This window comes from Molossus molossus, unplaced genomic scaffold, assembly GCF_014108415.1.
Source record: "Molossus molossus isolate mMolMol1 unplaced genomic scaffold, mMolMol1.p scaffold_m16_p_2, whole genome shotgun sequence".
Lineage (NCBI taxonomy): Eukaryota > Metazoa > Chordata > Mammalia > Chiroptera > Molossidae > Molossus > Molossus molossus.
Genome location: NW_023425355.1, coordinates 106404198 through 106424978, shown reverse-complemented (window position 1 = coordinate 106424978; position 20781 = coordinate 106404198). Strand labels below are relative to the sequence as shown.

The window sequence follows — 20781 nt, the reverse complement described above, 5'->3', positions numbered from 1 at the left end:
TCTCAGGGGGTGTGGGGGATGTACTATTTCCTCAAGATTTGAGAGGGAGAGAAGCAAGAACAAAAATCACAGTGGTTCCTTTTCTATTTTATCTTACTATACTCCACCACAGATTTTTCATAATTTCTCCTTTTCTTACTTAGTCCCTTTGGGGTTGATCTTTGGCAACTGGGAGCTAGCAAATGGGGGGAAAGGGGGAACATCTGTAATACTTTCAACAATAAAAAAAATATCTTGATAGAGACCAAAATGGAACACTGTACCTTTATATACATGTGCATCACCTGCAAAACCCTAGAAATGGAATTGCTTGAACATATTCTTCCCACATTAAGCCTGTATTGCCTTCTATATTACATTTTTTCTTTTTGGTGTGTGGCACTACCAATATCCAATCACAGAAACTAGAGCAGTATTTTTCAAACCTGAGGGTAGAATCATAGAAAATAATAGGGGGCTTAACACAAAATAAGGGTAAGTAGTATATTGTAAAACTTTTAGTTCATTGGTATGTTTGCATGCACAAATACTCATAAGTACATGTACTAGACTGTGCTGAAGAATGCACTAATGTGGTTTGTAGTCAAAAAAGTTGAAAAACACTAAAAAACTAGGAATTATTTTTGACCTGTCCTTCTGCCTTACCTCCTTTTTTTCCCTTTATTGATATTAGACAGAGACAGAAACATCGATGAGAGAGAACATAGATTGGCCACCTCCTATATGCCCCACAACCTGGGCATGTGCCCTGACCGGGAATCGAACCGGCCACCTCTTGGTGTGTGGGTCGATGCTCAACCACTGAGCCACACTGGCCAGGCTGCCTTACCTCCTATTGACATTGTATTACCAAATCTGTTGATTCTTCTTCAGTATTTCTCAAATTCATCCCACTTGCTTTTCCCTACCGTTACCAGACAGGGACCAGCCCAGAGCAGGTGTGTAGTATGTGGGTCCTTGACTTCATGTAGGAATGATTTCACAACATAAGTCCAGATGGGCTTGAGAGTATGTTAATTAAAGCTGGAGACAGTAAAACAAAGGAAGCAATTAAGGTAAAAGAAACAACAGGAGGGCAGAGGGGGAGCCCACCGGGGAGCTGCTGCTCCTGTGGTCCTGGCGGTCGGAGGTCCGAGAGCACTGGTCCTCCCGAGACCGCACGGGTGCCCTGGCTGTTTCAGGCCATCCATGAGCCAGCAGGAAAGGATTTCCAGCCAAAGAAAGACGACATGTGAAGTCCCAATGTACAGATTAGCCCCCAGTCAAACCACCAAGAGGAGCAGATCGCCATTTTCCACCAGTCCCCGTTGTTGAAATGGCAATGAGAACTCGGGAACCAGCCTGAATGTTGATAATGAGGACTATTCCAGGTACCCGCCAAGAAAGTACAGGGATCTGGGTAGCAGAAGAGGAATGGCTTATGGACATATTGACACTTTTGGGGCAGATGATAGCGAGGAGGAGGGGGCTGGGCCTGTGGAGCATGTGTACCAGTGAGAGGGGAATATGGGCCAATTTAAAGATGACAAGCTGTATGACCCAGAGAAAGGGGCGAGGTCTTTGGTCTGGGTGCCTCCCCAGTTCTCTAGTTTTAACTGCTATGTGAAAGAGGAGCTTGACAAGCTAGACCCAGCCCCTGCAACCAGAAGTTCTGCTGGCAGGGCTGAGTTCCTGCAGCAAAAGAGCATGACTCCTTAGACCTCTGCTTTTGACAGCAAGGTGGCTACAAAAGGCAACAGCCTGGAGAGAGACAGGAGCAGCATTTACCTGCATGTCCCAGCAGGGCTCCTGTGAGTATATGTGGTGGTGGGAAAAACACCCCAAAGGGTGCAGAGGAACCAGTGGTGAGGCCCAAAATCCGAAATCTGGCCAGTCCAAACTGCGCGAAACCAAAAATATTTTTTGATGCTGCTGCTGCTGCTGCTGATGATGATGATGATGATATGCCACATAGTACTTCCAGGTGGCGGGACACTGCCAGCGCTGGTGAGTGCCGCTCGGGTGGCCTGGCACAGAGAGGCAGAGAGGAGAGTTCAGGTGGCTACTCGGAGCCAAAGTACCCTGAGGACAAGAGGGAAGCTAGGAACAACCACGTGAAGCCAGAAAAGGTGCCTAGACGGCCATGGACCAAGGCCAACCGTGACTTCTGGACATTCAGCAATGACTACTACAAATACTGCGATGAAGACTCTGACAGTGACAAAGAGTGGACTGCCGCTTTGTATTGCAGGTATCGAGGTTGGGAGAAAAACCTGTCCTCCAGTGGAGAAAGCTGGGACACTCTGCCAGGGAAAGAGTGTGAACCTGAGCCAGCCAGAGGGAATGCCAATGCCAGCCCCAGTGCTAATGCCATCGCTGGCAGCAGTAAACGCACTGAACTTGAAGAAGATCAAGGACCGTCTTTTCAGGAAGCGGAGTGGGCATCGCCGGAAGAAGAAGTCCCAGTACAATGACAATGAGAGCAGCAGTGAGGGGGATAATGATTCTGGTCAGGAGTTTCTGCAGCCTGGGGTCTTCATGCTGGTTGGCAACAACAACCTGGAAGATGACTCCAGCGTGAGCGAAGACCTAGAAGTGGATTAGAGCCTCTTTGATGGGTTTGCAGATGGATTGGGGGTGGCTGAAGCCATCTCCTATGTGGATCCTCAGTTCCTCATGTACATGGCACTTGAAGAATGCCTGGCCCAGGCAATGGAAATGGCCCTTGCACACTTGGAGTCTCTCGCGATGTGGAGGTGGCCAATCCACCAGCGAGCAAGGAGAGCATCGACAGCCTTCCTGAGATCCTGGTCACTGAAGACCACAGTGCAGTGGGGCAATAAATGTGTTGCCCCACATGTTGCAGTGAATATGTGAAGGGGGAAGTGGCAACCGAGCTGCCATGCCACCACTATTTCCATAAGCCGTGCTTGTCCATCTGGCTCCGGAAGTCGGGCACCTGCCCTGTGTGCCGCTGCATGTTCCCTCCCCCACTCTAAGACCCAGGTTCTTGCCTCCTGGTCTCCCAGATTTTCCCCATCTGCAATCCACAACACTGCAGGAGCCCTCTCCAAACTAACCATTGAAATGAAATCAATCAGGCCCTGGCCGGTTTGGCTCAGCGGTTAGAGCGTCGGCCTGCGGTCTTGAGAGACACGGGTTCGGTTCCTGCTAAGGGCATGTACCTCGGTTGCAGTTTGTCCCCGGCCCTGGTCGGTTGTGTGGGTGGCAGCCACTTGATGTGTCCCTTTCACATCGATATTTCTCTCTCTCTCTCTCTCTGTTCCTCTCTCTCCCTCCCACTCTACCTGAACAACAACAAAAAAAGAAATGAAACCAATCAGCCCACTAATTTACTACACCTGTTGATTTCTTGTGATCGTTTCCAGTGTGAAACAGTTGTGTACAATTGCATTAAAAATCATGGTGTGTTTTAGAGGTTAGAAAGGGAAAACTAAACTTTCTAAATGCCACTTGAAATTGTAATAAGAACATTACATTTTCTAACCTGAACATTGAAATCAGTTGCATTTGCAGTGGAGTAGTATGCAGCTATAAGAAAAAAAGATCTCTTATCCTTTGAGACGACATGGAGGGACCTAGAGAGTATTATCTGAAGCGAAACAAGCCAAGCAGAGAAAGACAAATATCACATGATCTCACTTATTTGTGGAATATAATGAACATAACAGTCTGAGGAATGGGGTAATCCCAGAGACATGGAAGTAGGGTACAGACTGACAATCCCCAGAAGAGGGGGAGAGATAAACCACAGAACTTATATGCATGTATACATGAACAATGGACATGGAAAACAAAGCTGGGGACAGGGTGGGGAGGAGGGGTATCAGTGGGAGAAAAAGAAACATCTGTAACAAAAATAAATTAATTTTAAAAAATCATTTGTATTTGTTTCTGCAGGAGAATATGTCCCTGTTAATCATATCATCGCGTTCATCTGTTAAATATGTCCAAAAAGTATCACCATTTCTGTTGCATGTTGTGGGTTAATGTTCCTGTAATTGCAATGCCATAAAAGCTTATTAAAGTTCTTCTGGTTTTACATGCAAAAGAAACAACAGGAGAGAGGCTAGGTGTGGGGCTCCTGTTAGATTACTGGGAAGTGAAGATCACAGTGACAGAAGTGAGACAAGGCTGGGCTGCTTTAGGTTACTAGGAAGTGAGAGAAAAGGGGGCCTGGAGACAGGATCAGGGGGTGAGCCCAGGTCGAGCTGCAGCTTTCCACTGCTTCCCTGGTTGCGAGTCTTGTGGGGACCCTTAGAAATAAAAAGTTCATGCCTAGCCAGCCTTGAGTCTTTGCCCTGAGGGCTTTGTATCCCCCCTCTGCAGATGAGAATCTTAGGGGAGGGTTTCAGTAGAATATTCATCAGCTTTCCAGGTGTATTTTAAATATGCTGATGCATCAAAATGAGTATATTGGGGAGTTTTGGATTATTCTTTGGTCTGTTTTACTTTTATCTTAGGTCTGTCTGGCTTTAATAGGGTTTTTGTTATTTGTTCCCCAACTTCATCTGTCCTTGGATTTAGCTGGCACAAATGGCATTAAGTGGGTCTTTGTTCTCTATTTTCCCAGGCCAGAGTGATTTAAGCTATGTATTTTCTGATTAGGGAGGAGGGTATAAACCATTTACTCCCAAGTGTCCTTGGTTAGGGAAGGGAAGGTCTTACGATTCACAAGTTGGCTATAAGTTGCCCAGACTGTTTGGTCTTGTTTTATTTTCTTGTCTCAGTTTCCCCATTCTACTTGCCCAAGAATTTTCCTAGTTTCTTACCATCCTGCCACACTAACCACTGCTCTAGTTCCAGCCCTTTCTGGATTATTGCAACAGCCTCTGAGATCCATGTTCCACTTTTCCTTATTCTTACCAGAATAATCTTCCTGAAATGTAAATTTTGCTTATTTAAATCCTCTGTGGTACCCTAATGTGGATAACTTCCAAGCTTTATAATATGCCTCTGCCTACCTCTCTAGTTTATTCACTCCCATTTCAGTATTCACTGGTAATGCTAAAGCACTTTCCGTTTTCCTCACACTCCCTGAAGAGTGTTTTACTTTGTTCATTCTTTCACTTTCACCTGGTGTGGAGGGAAGATCCTTCACTCCCACCCCTTTTACCTGGTGAACTCCAGGTTGTTCATTCTCCCTTTGTACAAGAAGTCTTAAACCCCTACCTCCCCTGCCCGAGGTGTCCCTCTATGTTTCAAGAATATTCTGGACATTTCTCATTATACAGTCAGGTAGGTTTTAAATCATCTGTTTAGGTTAGTGTTTACTTCTCTTATGGAAAGAGTTGGTCATATTCATTTTAGTGTCTAAAACAGTGTCTGGCTTATAATGGGTGTTCAAACGGTTGAATGACTAAAGATCTAGAAAACTAAACTGCCATTTTCAAGATCATGTTGCTCATTGATGACAAAATTGAGACTGGAAAATAAGTGCCCTTTTTGTTGCCTCATGCTACAGACCAGTGCTCCTTCTAATGCATTATGTAAAACTGGATAAGTACCACATTTATTGTGTCATCTTGAGTAAATCACTTTAATTAATCATTAGTTTGCTAATGATTAAGGTGATTAAATTATTGAATTTTTACATACTGTATCTATGGGAACCTGTTTCTGGTGCATGAATAGTTTTGCATAAAATTTATATACCCACAAAGAGGTAAAACAGTGCAAGTAGATTCAAAGTAATTTGGAAAAACCAAAATGGCCTTTTAGTGACTGTATTTTGATAAGTCAGTTCAACTTTAAAAAAGTAATCTGACAGATTCCAGGCATACTGTTTAAAAAATTATGTGAGCTTTAGTTTAGAATATCTAAGGATAGAAATGGTGAAATTTGAAAAATTACATTGTAGGAATAGCTCAATAAATGTTTGATTCAAACTTGTACATGCAAATTATGATATACTGTGATTCTTGGACCTTCAGGTTCTTCCATTTTCTGGAGCATATTACAGAAATCAGTCAGGGTTTAGAAACTAAGACCCATTCATCAATTTATGGAAGGATAGAGAAGTACACCTCAGTCTGGGTGCACTTCCAATTTCAGAAGTTTTTAAAGAAACGGAAGTTTTAAAAGTGAAGCATCAGAAAAAGAAGAAGGGGCAGAGCTGCCCTGGCCAGTTTGGCTCAGCGGTTAAAGCGTCGGCCTGTGGTCCAGAGAGACCCTGTTTGGTTCCCGCTAAGGGCATGTACCTCGGTTGCAGTTTGTCCCTGGCCTTGGATGGGTCATATGGGTGGCAGCCACTCGACGTGTCCTTTTCACGTTGATGTTTCTCTCTCTCTCTCTCTCTCTCTCTCTCTCTCTCTCTCTCTCTCTCTCCTCCCACTCTATCTGAACAAGAAATGGAAAAAGGTCCTCGGGTGAGGATAAAAAAGAAAAAGGGTCAGAGCTGAAATATTCCTTAATATCATCCAGTATTCTGTGTGTATGTGTGAGAATTCCTCCAATTATTTTTTAAAAAATGCTTTTACAGTTGGTATGTTGAAACAGGATCCAAACAATGTCCAAACAATGTTTGGTTGATATGTCCTTGTGTCTTCCTTTATCTATATCAGTTTCCTCTCCCATTTTCCCTCATGCCTCTTATTTATTGGAAAAAAAATTGTTCTATTCATTTTCTAACTATGCTGCAAAGTCAGGGAGAATAGGAAGTATTATTTCAGCACCAAGAATTGTGCCTGGCACCCAATAGACAATATTTGTTCAATAATGTTAATAATACTCAAGGTCTGTGTTTTGTTCCTGTAGGTTGATCCAAAAGACTACATGTTCAGTGGACTGAAGAATGAAACAGTGGGTCGCTTACCTGGGAAGGTGGCAGGACAACAATTTCTCATTCAAGACTGTGAGAACTGTAACATCTATATTTTTGATCACTCTGCTACGGTTACCATTGATGACTGTACTAACTGCATCATTTTTCTGGGACCCGTGAAAGGCAGTGTGTTTTTTCGCAATTGTGGAGATTGCAAGTGCTCACTAGCCTGCCAACAGTTTCGTGTGCGGGACTGTAGAAAGCTGGAAGTCTTTTTGTGCTGTGCCACTCAACCCATTATTGAGTCTTCCACAAATATCAAGTTTGGCTGTTTTCAATGGTACTACCCTGAATTAGCTTTCCAGTTCAAAGATGCAGGGCTAAGTATCTTCAATAATAACTGGAGTAATATCCATGACTTTACACCTGTGTCAGGAGAACTCAACTGGAGCCTTCTTCCAGAAAATGCTGTTATTCACAACCATGTTCCTCTACCTACTACCCAAGAGCTCAAAGCTGTCCGCATTTCCACAGAAGCCAATAGAAGTATCGTTCCTGTAACCCAGGGTCAGAGACAGAAGAGCAGTGATGAATCATGCTTAGTGGTATTATTTGCTGGTGATTATACTATTGCAAATGCCATTAAACTAATTGATGAGGTAAGGAGAGAGAAACAGACATACACCTGGATAGAAACATACCACTTTCCAGAGAACTTTCATTCTTTTCAAATTGGTTATTAGAAATACAGACAATCCTTAAGTTATAGTCCTTTGACCCCTACTGATTTATCTGTAAGCTGGTTGCTTAGGCCTCAAAATGTTTTACCAAAGAAGGTTTTTAAAAATACAATTTAATTCAGTAAGCATTTATTAAGCACTTATTATGTGCAAGTTCCTCTGTTACCGCATTTCATTGATTATAAGGATGCACATTTGTTTTTGTACATTTTTGTTATCTGAAATGCATCTTTAAATTGATGGCAACTTAGAGCTGTTGAAATATAGTGTATGCTGTGGTTGGAGATAACATTGATAAAATTCTCTACCCTCAAAGAACTTCCATTCTTTATAATAAATGATTTCCACAGAAGCTCACAGAAGTGTAGTACTGCATAGTAAAACATGACCTTTTATAATTATTTAGTGGGGAAATTTATTTGGAGTTTCAATTGGTTAGGAGGCAGGAAAGACATTTAAGAATACAACTTTTGGACCCTGTTGTGACCATGAAAGCAAACTTCACATTACTTTCTTTATTGTCCTTTGCCCTGTTGCCATGAAGGGGAGGTTGGTGCAGAAGAATGAGATGACATAGCAGAGGTCATGGGCTCATGAGCAGGGGCTTTTGGTGAGTTTGAGAATAGAGAAAAGTTCTTTGGGTATCAGCTTCCACTTGAAAAATAACTGGGGGTATAGTGGTTATGGGCTCCAGAAGCAACAGTTCCTGCATTGATGGGTGTTCCAGTGGGATATCTGATTATCCAGTAATCGGATGTTCTTCAGGAGGAGTCTATTTGAATTTAAAAAACCAAACTTCCAGAAATGGAGAATTGAATATAAAACTCAGCAAGTCTTTTGAGTGGTCTTATTTTTGTTGTTAATCCTTACCTGAGGATATTTTTGCCATTGATATTTTGAGAGAGAGAGGAAGGGAGGGAGGGAGGTGGGGAGAGAGAGAGAGAGAGAGAGAGAGAGAGAGAGAGAGAGAGAGACATCGATGTGAGAGAGGCACATTGATTGGTTGGTTGCTTCCTGCACATACCCTGACCGGGGCTGGGGACAGGACCTGCAACCCAGGTATGTGCCCTTGATCAGGAATTGAATCTGCAACCCTTTGGTGCCCAGGCCATCGCCCTAACCAGTGACCCACACCAGGTAGTGCTGAATAGACTTTTAAAGAGTTGTAACAGTTATGTCACGAGGAACAGTTTTAGGGGAAAAAAAACTAAAAGTGACTAATTCTTGTAGATATATAGTCTACAATGTAGAAAACACATGTCTAAAAATCTACAAAGTATATCCGAGGTCCAGTTTTCAGAACAACAGAAGCCAAAGTATAATTTTAAGACATTGATATTTTATTTTTTTTTTATTATACCAATCCGATGAAAACATGCTATGAATCTGATAAGATATAGAAAGGGTGTTTCTAGCCTTTGAGCTACCTAATAATATGTTAATCCAGCATCTGAGAGGAAAATATTTTTATTATATTGTATGGCAATTTTTAAAAATCTACATACAGTTTGCAAAAGATATAATTATTCAGGTCAGACTCCTTTTAGTAGGTAATGAGGAGTGGACATAAAGAATAATATAGTGTGGTCCTGGCCAGTTTGGCTCAGCAGTTAGAACATCAGCCCTTAGACCAAAGAGTCACAGGTTCGATTTCTGGTCAAGGGCACATACCTCAGTTTCGGGTTCGATCCCCGGCCTGGTCAGGGAGGCAATCAGTTGATGTGTCTCTGAGTCTCTCTCACATCGATGTCTATCTGTCTCTCTTTCTTCTTCCCTCCCTCCTTCCTCCCCACTCTAAAAAAAAAATTTAATGGAAAAATATCCTTGTGTGAGGATTAAGAAAATAATATATAGTATGTTTAAAGAAAAAGACCATCAAAACAAATGTCTTCATTAATCATAAGATGTTCTTAACCTTTGTATCTATGGTAAAATGCAAGTGTTGTGTGCTCTTGAAAGCAATATGACCAGAAAGAGTGAGGTTCTTTAGATGTCCTTCTGGAATATAAAATAATTTAAAACACAAATCTAAGAATACTGATAATAGTTAACATTTATATAGTATGTACTATATTCCGGGCACTGTCATAAGGGATTTAACTCACTTAATTTAGAATAACCTATGAAATGGGTATCATTGTTCCTCTTTTTACAGATAAGGGAAATGACCCACAGAGAGTGTAAGTAACTTGCAAAAGGTCACTCAGCTGATAAATGCAGAGCCATGACTTGAATCTAGGCAGTGTGGCTTTATAGGCCACATCTTAACTCTTAAGCCTGATGCTACTATGCTGCCTCAGTGGTAAAGGCAAGTTGCTAAATGCCTGGTGGAGCAGGAATGTGACCAAAAGGGCATGGAGTCAAAACAGAAACTATCATGCAGCTTAGAAGGAAAAACCCTGGGACTTTTGGGCTAGTTGTCCTACCTAATTCTGAAGTTACAAAATTAAGGTATGAAAAGAGAACAAAAAGAAGCAAATGTCAAGTGCATGCGAAGAGGGTATCAAACTGCGGTGAAAACCAGTGACTTAAGAGAGAAATTGCGCCCTGGCTGGTTTGGCTCAGTGGTTAGAGCGTCGGCCTGCAGTCCAGAGAGACCCGGGTTCAGTTCCCGCTAAAGGCACGTACCTCAGTTGCAGTTTGTCCCCGGCCCTGGTAGGCTCGTGCGGGTGGCAGCCACTTGATGTGTCCCTTTCACATCGATGTTTCTCTCTCTCCCTCCCACTCTATCTGAACAAAAAACGGAAGAAATGTCGGGTGAGGATAAAAGAGAGAGAGAGAGAGAAATTGCACTTTTTTTAAAAATGAAGCTCGAGTTTTTAGGAAAATGTGTATAAGCTAGTTAATTCTGAGATGGAAAAAATAAAACTTGAGTCTTGTATTATAACACAAATATCTTAGAACAGTCTTAGACTGGAACTGTGATTGCTAATTCTGTTTTGTTATATACTAGGAGTATCACAGAATTTTGTTTCACTTATGTCTACAAATTAAATATATCATAATGGCTTTTTAAGATAGGAAGTATAAAACTTGAGAGGGTAGAAGGTCCAGAAAAGCTGGGTAAAGCCAAAAGCATATTCCATAGGGAGTCAAGAAAAGTTATTGGGCCTTGGCCACCTAAAAATCAGATTTCTTGCTGGCTATTAGATCACAGATATGCACAGGATAAATTAGAATAAAAGTAGTTTGAATTGTTTAGAAATATTGCATAATTCAAGTTGGGTAGTTACCATTATTTTCAAGTCTTTCAAAGTAGAAGACTTTTCATGAAAAAGAGTCTCTTCAAATGTCTACAGTGAAATATCAAAATAAAGTTTCATAGTTCATTATTTTTGGGTAACAATATTTTGAATTAATCATCTTTTGTCATTTTGTGTGTCTGATTATAAAATGAGAGGTAACAAGCAGTCTAGAAAATTAGAAACAGATGTAGAATTGTTTCTAATATTTTAATTAACCTTGTAGTTATCACGTGGCAGTGATGTCCATGTCATTTTCTGCTACTTTTTAATTTATGTTTCTTTGTTCTGAGTTAGCATTGAAAGCTGTGAAAAAGAATTTGAGTTTGAATCCAATTTGATGGAATGGTATGGAATAATGTAGTCATAGGATGAAATACTATTAACCATTAAAATTAATTTTATAGTAGGAATAGCTGGAAAATGCTCAGATAAGTATGTGAAAATTTGTAGATTATGTAAGTATCTGATCTTTTTTAAGTAGGTAAGTCTGGAAAGTTACATATACTAAAATGTTAACAGTTATGGTTATTTTTAGGAAATGATTTAAGAGAAGGGGATTCTTTTCTTTTTTGTAGTTCTATGAATCTTACAATGAACATGTATTCGTTCTGTAAATGGGGGGAAAGTAAACAGGGAGGATAAAAGGAAGTATATCTATATAGCAGTGACATCTTTGTATGTGCACCTTGGTTGATATTTTTTCTATTTTTTTGTTTTTCAAATGAGCATATATGTTACTTTCATATTAAAAACCCAGTAGGCTTTGCTAAAAAATTAAGTGGTTGAATAACTTTGCATTTTTTAAAACTAATAATTATTCTAAAAATTAATATGTACTTATTGTAGAAAACTATAGAAATAAAGAAGAGTAGAAATAAGTTTTAAAATTATATTGTACTATGCTTTGAATAGAATAGTCTTTTTAGGAATATTTTTTTATTTATTTAGTCTGTAATCAGATTAATTGGGTTTTAATCACAGCTCTGTTACTTAATAGTTGTGTGACCATGGGCAGGTTTCTTAACCACTCTGTGCCTTAGTTTTCTTATTTGTAAAATGAGGATAATAATACCTACCTCAGGAGAGAGTTAAGTGTATTATACCCAAAGTGCATAAAACTGCCTGGTACAAAGTAATTACTCCGTAAATGTAATCTATCATTATTGCGCTATACTTTGTAAAATTAACATTGTTACATAAGCTTTGCCCCATTTTATTATTTGTTAGGCTTATGAACTATGGCATTTTATCATGTCAATGTACCATAATTTACTTAACCATTCTCCTTTCATTGGACATTTTGTAGTATCACCAAACTAAGGTTTCCATCTGTTAGTTGCAATAAAAAAATTTTAATTATGTTTAAAATTTCAAGGGATCATTCACATTCCATAGGGAGTCGAGAAATTACTGGGCCTTGGCCACCTAAAAAAATCAGATTTCTTGCAGTAGGCATTGTAGTACTAGTTCTTAACCAGAACTACCCATCTGGAAGAAAGAATCTTATGTATGTGAAAAGTTGTTACAGCAAACACCCTGAATTTGAGTTATAACTAAAACAAAAATCAGCATGCTGTCACATTTTATACAGAAAAATACTAGGAAATATTGTTTTAATCTCAGAAGGTCATTTTAAAATTGAAGTGAAATTTTATTTTCCACAGATGGTTCGTTCAGGCTTTTTCCTGATTCAGACAAAGGAAGTATCAATGAAAGCTGAGGATGCTCAAAGGGTTTTTCAGGAAAGAGCACCTGAATTCCTTCATCTTCTGAACAAAGGTACCTTCTGGATGATTGGTATACTTTTATGGTTATCCTCTTGACATGCTGATTTGATTTACTCTGGCCTTTAGCTTTTCTCTTACATTGCCTTCTCTTTTTTATTTGTTTTATGTTTTTTCCTATTACTATTCGGAAATGTCAAAATTTCACATCATTTAAAAAACCCTATATAACTAATTAGAAATCAAACATTAAGGTTTTTTCCTATTCTGTTGTCTTACTACTGGAAAGTCACATTTATTATGTGTTTTATTTTTTTAATCCTCACCCGAGGATATTTTTTCTTTTTTCTTTTTGTTCAGATAGAGTGGGAGGGGAGAGAGAGAAACATTGATGTGAGAAAGACACATCAACTGGTTGCCTCCCGCAAGACCCCAGGCCGTGGACAAACCAAAACCCAGGTACGTGCCCTTGACTGGAATCAAACTCAAGACTCATTGGTCCGCAGGCTGACGCTCTAAGTGCTGAGCCAAACCGGCCAGGGCTGTGTTTTATTATTTTTAATTATTTTATTATTGTATTATTGTACTATACTGAATGACCACTTCATTCTCCCTGCCCAGAATTACAAAGCACTTGATAAGGATTCTTTCTGCCTTCAGTGTGCTTTGACCATACACAAAAAGTAAGAAATGTAAATAAAATGGTATACTATTTTGTGTATTTAATATGATTGATTAACTTTCCATGCATAATTAGGATCGTTTTCCTCAGTGGGCAAATGCTACCAGTAAATTTCAGATATTGGAAATATGTTTGCAAACAGAGGAACTAGAGTTAGTGTGCCTTTCTATAGGGTTGCTGTCTGCCTATATGCATTGAAGGTGTGCTGACTCTAGAGGACAGAGTACTGTTTTTCTTTGAGAGTGGGGACATTGTCTGCTTAAGGCCCTTCAGGCTTTTCTTGAATGGGCTGAGCAAATATGTATAGTAATATGCAGTGCTGATTTGGTATAACCTAGAAAGAAGGCACATCTGTATTAACATGTTCTTTATGTATAAATAAGTTTAATAAACCGCAAAACCTTGTATGAAAATGTTGGAGGATTGTTAAGATAATTTTAATAACAAATGCTGGTTGTGACTCAGCCCTTAAGTGTTAATACAGTATTTCATATACTTTTGTGGTTACTGTAGTAGTATCAAGAACTTGCTCCAAGCCAGAGAGTAGATCTCTACTAGTTTATATATAAGAAATTAAGACCTAGCTCCTTTGATGCAACCCTCTTGACATGGGAATATTCTGATGAAACCTTTAAAACGAACTTTTAAACTCTCAGCAGCTTTCAGAAATTTAATCAGGTAATAAGTGTAATGGGTTTCCTAAAGTGTCAGTATTAGGGATGAAGTGAACATATGAGTAGGTCTGCATTAATGACTTACATACTCATGTAATATTAGTGAAGTGATTTCAGTGAATTGCCCTAACCCAACTATAATGTCTGTGTTTAAGTAACACAACATTCCACATGGAAAAATTAGAATTTTCTGTTCCTGCAAAAAGTAGAACTAAAAGTAGGCAGATGTTATAGGGATGTCAGCAAATAAACATCATATAAACAGCTTTTAAAACCAGAGATGCCCATAGGAAGTACTCAAATACTAATGAAGTCAAGTCAAAAGGTCACAGGAGCCAGCTTGAAGGAGTTTCCACTGGCCAACTTTGGGACAATGTGAGCATCAAAAAGAATAATGAAGGGAACTGATTTAGCAACAGAAATCCACACATCTATTATGACAAAGGGGAAGGGGATAAAGGAAAGCTCTTCTTCTCTTTACAGAATACTATGAGCTAATAAATGTAGAAAAAATGATAGACTTTGGAAATCATCATTTTCCAACCCTTGATGTAATGATTAATTCAAAGATTATCAGTGGATGCTAAAATTATTTGGGGTAAAAGTTGATAAGAAATAGGACATTTATACATTCTAATTCAAAGGGGAAATGTACCTTTACAGCAGAGATTTGATGATCACCACATTAACCCAGTGATCAAACTTAGCATCACTGATGGTTGGGCAGCCTGACATTGTATTTCTTCTGATGTGCTGCAATAAGAAATATATAATATTACCCGTGAGGTGTTCTTGCCAAAACTATTTAACTTGAATCTTAATCAAGCCGAGACTTAACTTCTAGTTTATAGGAAAGAAAGGAAACAATGAGACAAATCCAAAATAGAAGACATTCTATAAGACAACTGGCTAGGACTCTTCAGATAACGTTCTGGGAAACAAACAAAAATGATGGGGGACTTTTGTATTAAAAGAAACATAACAACTAAATGTAAGGAATGAACTTTGGTTGGACCTTGGATTGGGGTGAGGTGAGCTATAAAGCTGTAAAATACATTTTTGGGACAACTGAGGAAGTTTGAAGATGGTATTATAGAATTATTGTCACTATCCTTAAGTATTATAATGGTATTATGGTTATGTAGGAGATGCATGCTGAAGTGTTATGATGTCTTTTCAGATGGCTCATCAAAACAAAAACGAAGTGTGTGTGTGCACACGTGTAGCATGTGATAAAGCAAGTCAATATATAACCTTGTTGTATGTGTGTCTGTTTAAAGACACCTTTTAGTGCCCGGCTGGTGTGGGTCAGTGGTTGAGCATCGACCCATGCACCAACAGGTCCCCAGTTTGATTCCCGGTCAGGGTACATGCCCAGGTTGTGGGCCAAATCCCCAGGGAGGGCATGCAGGAGGCAGCCAATCGATGTTCTCTCTCATCGATATTTCTCTCTCTCTCCCTTCCTCTCTCTTAAATCAATAAAGAAAAAAAATTAAAAGTAAATAAAGACACCTTTTAGTATATATTACTGATTCATTAGCATTGAACTTAGAGCCAACAGCACTATAATTCAGGTCTGAATGAAGCTTACCTAACAGATATTTTCTCTGTAAGGCATATCACAGCCTTCTTCAGCTTAGGAACATTATATAGCACTTCTGCACTACATTTGTGGGCCATTTTAAACAGCAAAATCACCAACAAAAAGAATAAAGTGTGGCCCTGGCAGTTAGAGAGTCGGCCTGTGGTCCAGGGAGACCGGGGTTCGGTTCCCACTAAGAGCACGCACCTCAGTTGCAGTTTGTCTCCAAACCCAGGTTGGGTCGTGCGGGTGGCAACCACTCAATGTGTCCCTTTCATGTCGATGTTTCTCTCTTCTCTCTCTCTCTCTCTCTCTCTCTCTCTCTCTCTCTCTCTCTCTCTCTCTCTCTCTCTCCGTCCCACTCTATCTGAACAAGAAATAGAAAAAGGTCCTTGGGTGAGGATAAAAAAAAAAGGAATAAAGTGTGAAAAATGTGGCACTAAATAAACTGTGAAAAGGACACTTGTTTTTGTTTGTTTTTTGTTTTGGGGGTTTTTTGTTTGTTTGTTTTTTGGTACGTACTCCTAGCGGGAACCGAACCTGGGACTCTCTGGTCTGCAGGCCAATGCTCCAACCACTGAGCTGAACTGGCCCAGGCAAAAAGGACACTTGTTTACAGAATGAATGCTGAAACAAGAAGGCAGAGCATCACTTTGTTCATCTTCACCTGAGAACATGCATGTCAGGCAACTCAAATTTTTTGCCACTGTGTGTATGTTCACAAATGACCAAGAAAAAACTGCAAGTATTGATTTTGGGGTTATAAGTAAATTTTGCCAAGTAGGCAGATTCACAAATAAAGAATCCACAAATAATGAGGATCAACTGTACATTATTTCATGTTAAAATGTTTCCTTTAAGCATCCTGCAAATTTTCTTATGATATTTTCATTTAATTCAGGGTTTGGCAAAATATGGTCTGCTGTATGTTTTATAAATAAAGTTTTATTTGGAGCAAAGCCACATTCATTTTTGTAACTATTGTTTTGCTGATTTCCTATCTGGCCCTTTACAGAACAAGTATGGTGACCGACCCCTCAATGTAGTTCAGAATATTTTTTAGTTTTCCTTGAGACTTTTGACTTGATCCATGGATTATTTAGAAGTATATTGTTTCATTTCCAAACATTTGGAGATTTGTCCAGATGTGTTTCTATAATATATTTGTAGAGTTCCTATTTGTATAATTCCTATTTTCTTTATTTAAGGTTTGTTTTGTGGCACAGAATATAGTGTATCTTGGTGAATATTCTGTATACATGCGAGAAGAATGTATAATCTGCTTTTTTTAAAAAAAATCCCCACCCAAGGATATTTTTCCATTTATCTTTAGATAGAATGGGGGGTGTGGGGAGAGAGAAACATCGATGAGAGACAGACACATCGACTGGTTGCCTCCTGCATGACCCTGACCAGGACCAGGGACTGAACCGCAACCAAGGTACATGCCCTTGACGGGAATCGAACCCTTGATCCCTTGGTCCATGGGCCGACACTCTAACCACTGAGCCAAGCCGGCTAGGGCATAATCTGCTTTTGTTTGGTAGAATGTTCTACAGATGCCCACTAGATCAATTTGGCTGATAGTGCTATTCAGGTCATCTATATCCTTCCTGATTTTCTGCCCACCTGTTCTATGAATTAAAGAGAGAGGAGTGTCAAAATCTCCAACTATAATTGTGGATTTGTCTTTTTCTCATTTCAGATCCTATCAGGTTTTACTTAGTGAATTTTGAAACTTTGTTGTTAGATGCATACACATTTAGGATTGTTATGTCTTGGAGAGTCTTTTATGAATATGTAATGCCCCTCTTTGTCTCTGATAATCTTCCTTGTTCTGAAATCTACTTTGTCTGATATATAGCTACTCCAACTTTTGTTTGGTTGTTAGTGTTTCATCATATATCTTTCTCCCTTTTCTTTTAATTTATCGAAGTCTATATACCTAAAGTGAATTTTTTATAGACCATATATATTGGTTCTTGCTTTTCAATCCTGTTTGACAGTCTCTGACTTTTTATTTTTAATCTTCACCCAAGGACATTTCTCCATTTATCTTTAGATAGAGAGAGAGAGAGAGAGAGAGAGAGAGAGAGAGAGAGAGAAATAAACATCAGTGTGAGAGAGACATATCAACCGGTTGCCTCCCACACGACCGACCAGGGCCGGGAACTGAACCGAAACCTTAACTGGAATTGAACCCGAGACTCTTTGGTCTATGGGCTGATGCTCCAACCACTGAGCCAAACTGGACAAGGGCCAATCTCTGTCTTTTAACTGGGTGTGTTTAGACCATTCACACTTAAAGGGATGGATAGAGTTGGATCAACATCTACCATCTTGCTAGCTGCTTTCTGTTCCATTTGTTCTTTGTTTCTTGTCACCTCTTTTTGTTTAATTGGCCATTTTTATATAATTCCATTTTATCTCTTCTACTGACTTATTGTTTATATCTCTTTTATTTAATGGTTGCCTTAGGTTTTACAGTATACCTATTTAAATCATTTGGACCCACTTCATACTAATATTATACCACTTTACCTATAGAATATAAGGTCCTAATAACATCATATACTCAAATCTTCCCTCCCATCCCTGTGTCATTATTATATATTTTACTGTTGCATATGCTATAAATATCTAATACATTGTTAATGTTATTACTTTAAATGGTCAGGTATTTTAAAAACAATTAAAAATAATAAAAATATAGATATTTTACTAGAGGCTTTAGAGCAGAAAAATGTCATGTCCCTTTAAAATGTAACTTTTATCATTCTGATTGCTCTAAGGGGGAAGCAGAGAGCCATCTGTGAGGCTGTTGCTCTAATCTAATTGAGACATGACAGTGGCTTGTTCTAAGGTCATGTTAGATTACACAGAAGAGTTTATTAGATAGGATATTCGGGAATCTTTTTTGTTTACTGTAAAGTCTCACAATCTTTTTATGACAGTTCAAATATTTAGATTTAAAGTTCCTGCAAACTATTTGATAAGATGTTCACATTAAAACACTAAAAACAGCCTGGCTGGCTGGTATAGCTCACTGGTTGAGTGTTGACCCGTGCACCAAGAGATCACCAGTTCAATTCCCAGTCAGGGCACATGCCCAGGTTGTGGGCCAAATCCCCACTGGGGGTCATGCAGGAGACGGCCAATCGATGTTCTCTCTCATCGATATTTCTGTGTCTCTCCCTCTGCCTTCCTCTCTCTCTAAAAATCAATAAAGCCCTGGCCGGTTTGTTCAGCGGTTAGAGCGTCAGCCTGTGAACCAGAGAGTCCCAGGTTTGGTTCCTGCTAAAAGCACATACCTCAGTTGTGTTCGTCCCCAGCCCCGGTTGGGGTCGTGTGGGTGGCAACCAGTTGATGTGTCTCTCTCACGTTGATGTTTCTCTCTCTCTCTTCCCCCCTCTCTCCCTCCCACTCTATCTGAAGATAAATGCAAAAAATGTCCTTGGGTGAGGATTTTTTAAAAAGCAATAAAGAAAAAAGTAAAACACTAAAAACATGACTAATGATCCTTGTTGACCTCCTAGTTCAGTTTTAAATAAACACAGTAATTGTGGTCATCATTATTAGACAGAAAGACAAATAGGACTGCTTAAAAATACATCATCAGCATTGTAGCTTTTAAATTTAGGATTATCCATACATGTTAATCAAAATTGATGCACTTGTTGACCTTTTTTGTTAGTGATCTTTTGTTGGTAAATTGTTAGGTCACTTATCAAAAGTTCATGATATTTTATTCAAAAAATAGCAACCAAGTTACATACGTGGGTAATTCTACCATAATTGGATTTATTCATTCTGGATTATGTTGTCTTTGTAGAATACAGGAAGTTTCAGAAATAAATGGCTGACTTTAAAAAATGTATATCCTGTATATTCTTGTACTAATCCTGACTAAAAGGATACTGTATTCTACCTTAATTCAAACTTCTACTTTCTGCAAAACTGGAAACCCTACATTTATTATCAACATTTTCTTTTTAGTTCGGTATTTATTTGGCTTAAAATGCGTTTTAAACTCTTTTGCAAATTTCCAAATGTGCTGTCTCTATTCAAAAGTACAGAGTACAATGACCCCATGTGTACCCTTCCCCATCTTACCAATTTTTGCCATACTTTAAAAAATAATTTTGGCCCTGGCCAGTTTGGCTCAGCGGTTAGAGCGTCGGCCTGCGGTCCAGAGAGACCCGGGTTCGGTTCCCGCTAAGGGCACGTACTTCGGTTGCAGTTTTTCCCCGGCCCTGGTTGGTCGTGCGGGTGGCAGCCACTCGATGTGTCCCTTCACGTCGATGTTTCTCTCTCTCTCTCCCTCCCACTCTATCTGTACAAAAAATGGATTAAATAAATAAATAAATAAATAAATAAATAAATAATTTTGCCCAGCTGATATGGTTCAGTGGTTGAGCATCGACCCATGTACCAAAAGGTCGCCAGTTCAATTCCCAGTCAGAGCACATGCCCAGGTTTCAGGCTCAGTCCCCAGTGGGGAGTGTTCAGGAGGCAGCCCATAGATGTTTCTCTCACATCAATGTTTCTCTCTCTCTCTCCCTTTCTCTCTTTCTAAAAATCAATTTAAAAAAAGAACATTTTAAAAAATAACTTATGCTCTTTTTTGTTGAAATATTTTAATCAAAGTTTAATGTCTTGTCATTTCACCCCTAAATATTACAGTGTGTGTCTTCTTAAAACAAATTTAAAAATAGATGTTTTCTTAAGTAACCACAATATATTATCACATCTATAATGATTAACAGCAATCCCTTAATCTCATCTAATACCCAGTACATATTCAAATTTCCCTAATTGTCTACAAACATTCCTTATGTATTTTTGCAGTTAATTTGCTCCAGATCTAAAATTGTCCCACTCACTGTATGTCATTCTTTTGTATGTTATATCTCTCTTAACCAGAAACAGGTATTCCCCTTTCCATTTTTGTTTCATGCCTTTGTCTTGTAAAAGAAACCTGGTCAATTGTCCTGTAGTGTACATGGGTTTGTTTAATTTGTTCCTCTACAGTTCTTCTAGACTAGAAATTAGATGAAAACCTTGTTTACACTCACATTTTGGATTTTGGGGGGGGCAAGAATATTTCACAGGTGGTACTATTTCCTATATTATTACATGAGAGGGCATATAATGTTTGATTATTATGCTTTTAATTAAGTTCAGATGATGACAATCTTCTTACTGACGTTTCCTGTCAGTCTTCCGCGAGGGATGCTAAAAACATTGATGATTGTTGCCTGATCCAATTTTTTAAAATTCTCACCTGAGGATATTTTTCCATTTATTTTCAGACAGAGTGGGAGGAAGAGAGAGAGAGAGAGAGAGAGAGAGGGAGAGAAACATCGATGTG

At 39.1% G+C, this 20781-nt stretch overlaps 1 protein-coding gene and 1 pseudogene across 1 annotated transcript in view; both read left to right on the top strand.

Annotated features, from left to right (window-relative positions):
- The window catches only part of RP2 (RP2 activator of ARL3 GTPase), a 45811-nt gene that overhangs the window by 17126 nt on the left and 7904 nt on the right, over positions 1 to 20781 (top strand). The window contains exons 2-3 of the mRNA XM_036270632.1: positions 6757 to 7422; positions 12413 to 12527. Coding sequence (XP_036126525.1) covers positions 6757 to 7422; positions 12413 to 12527 — 781 coding nt within the window. The remainder of the gene's footprint in view (positions 1 to 6756; positions 7423 to 12412; positions 12528 to 20781) is intronic.
- On the top strand, positions 1228 to 2978 carry LOC118635745 (annotated as a pseudogene).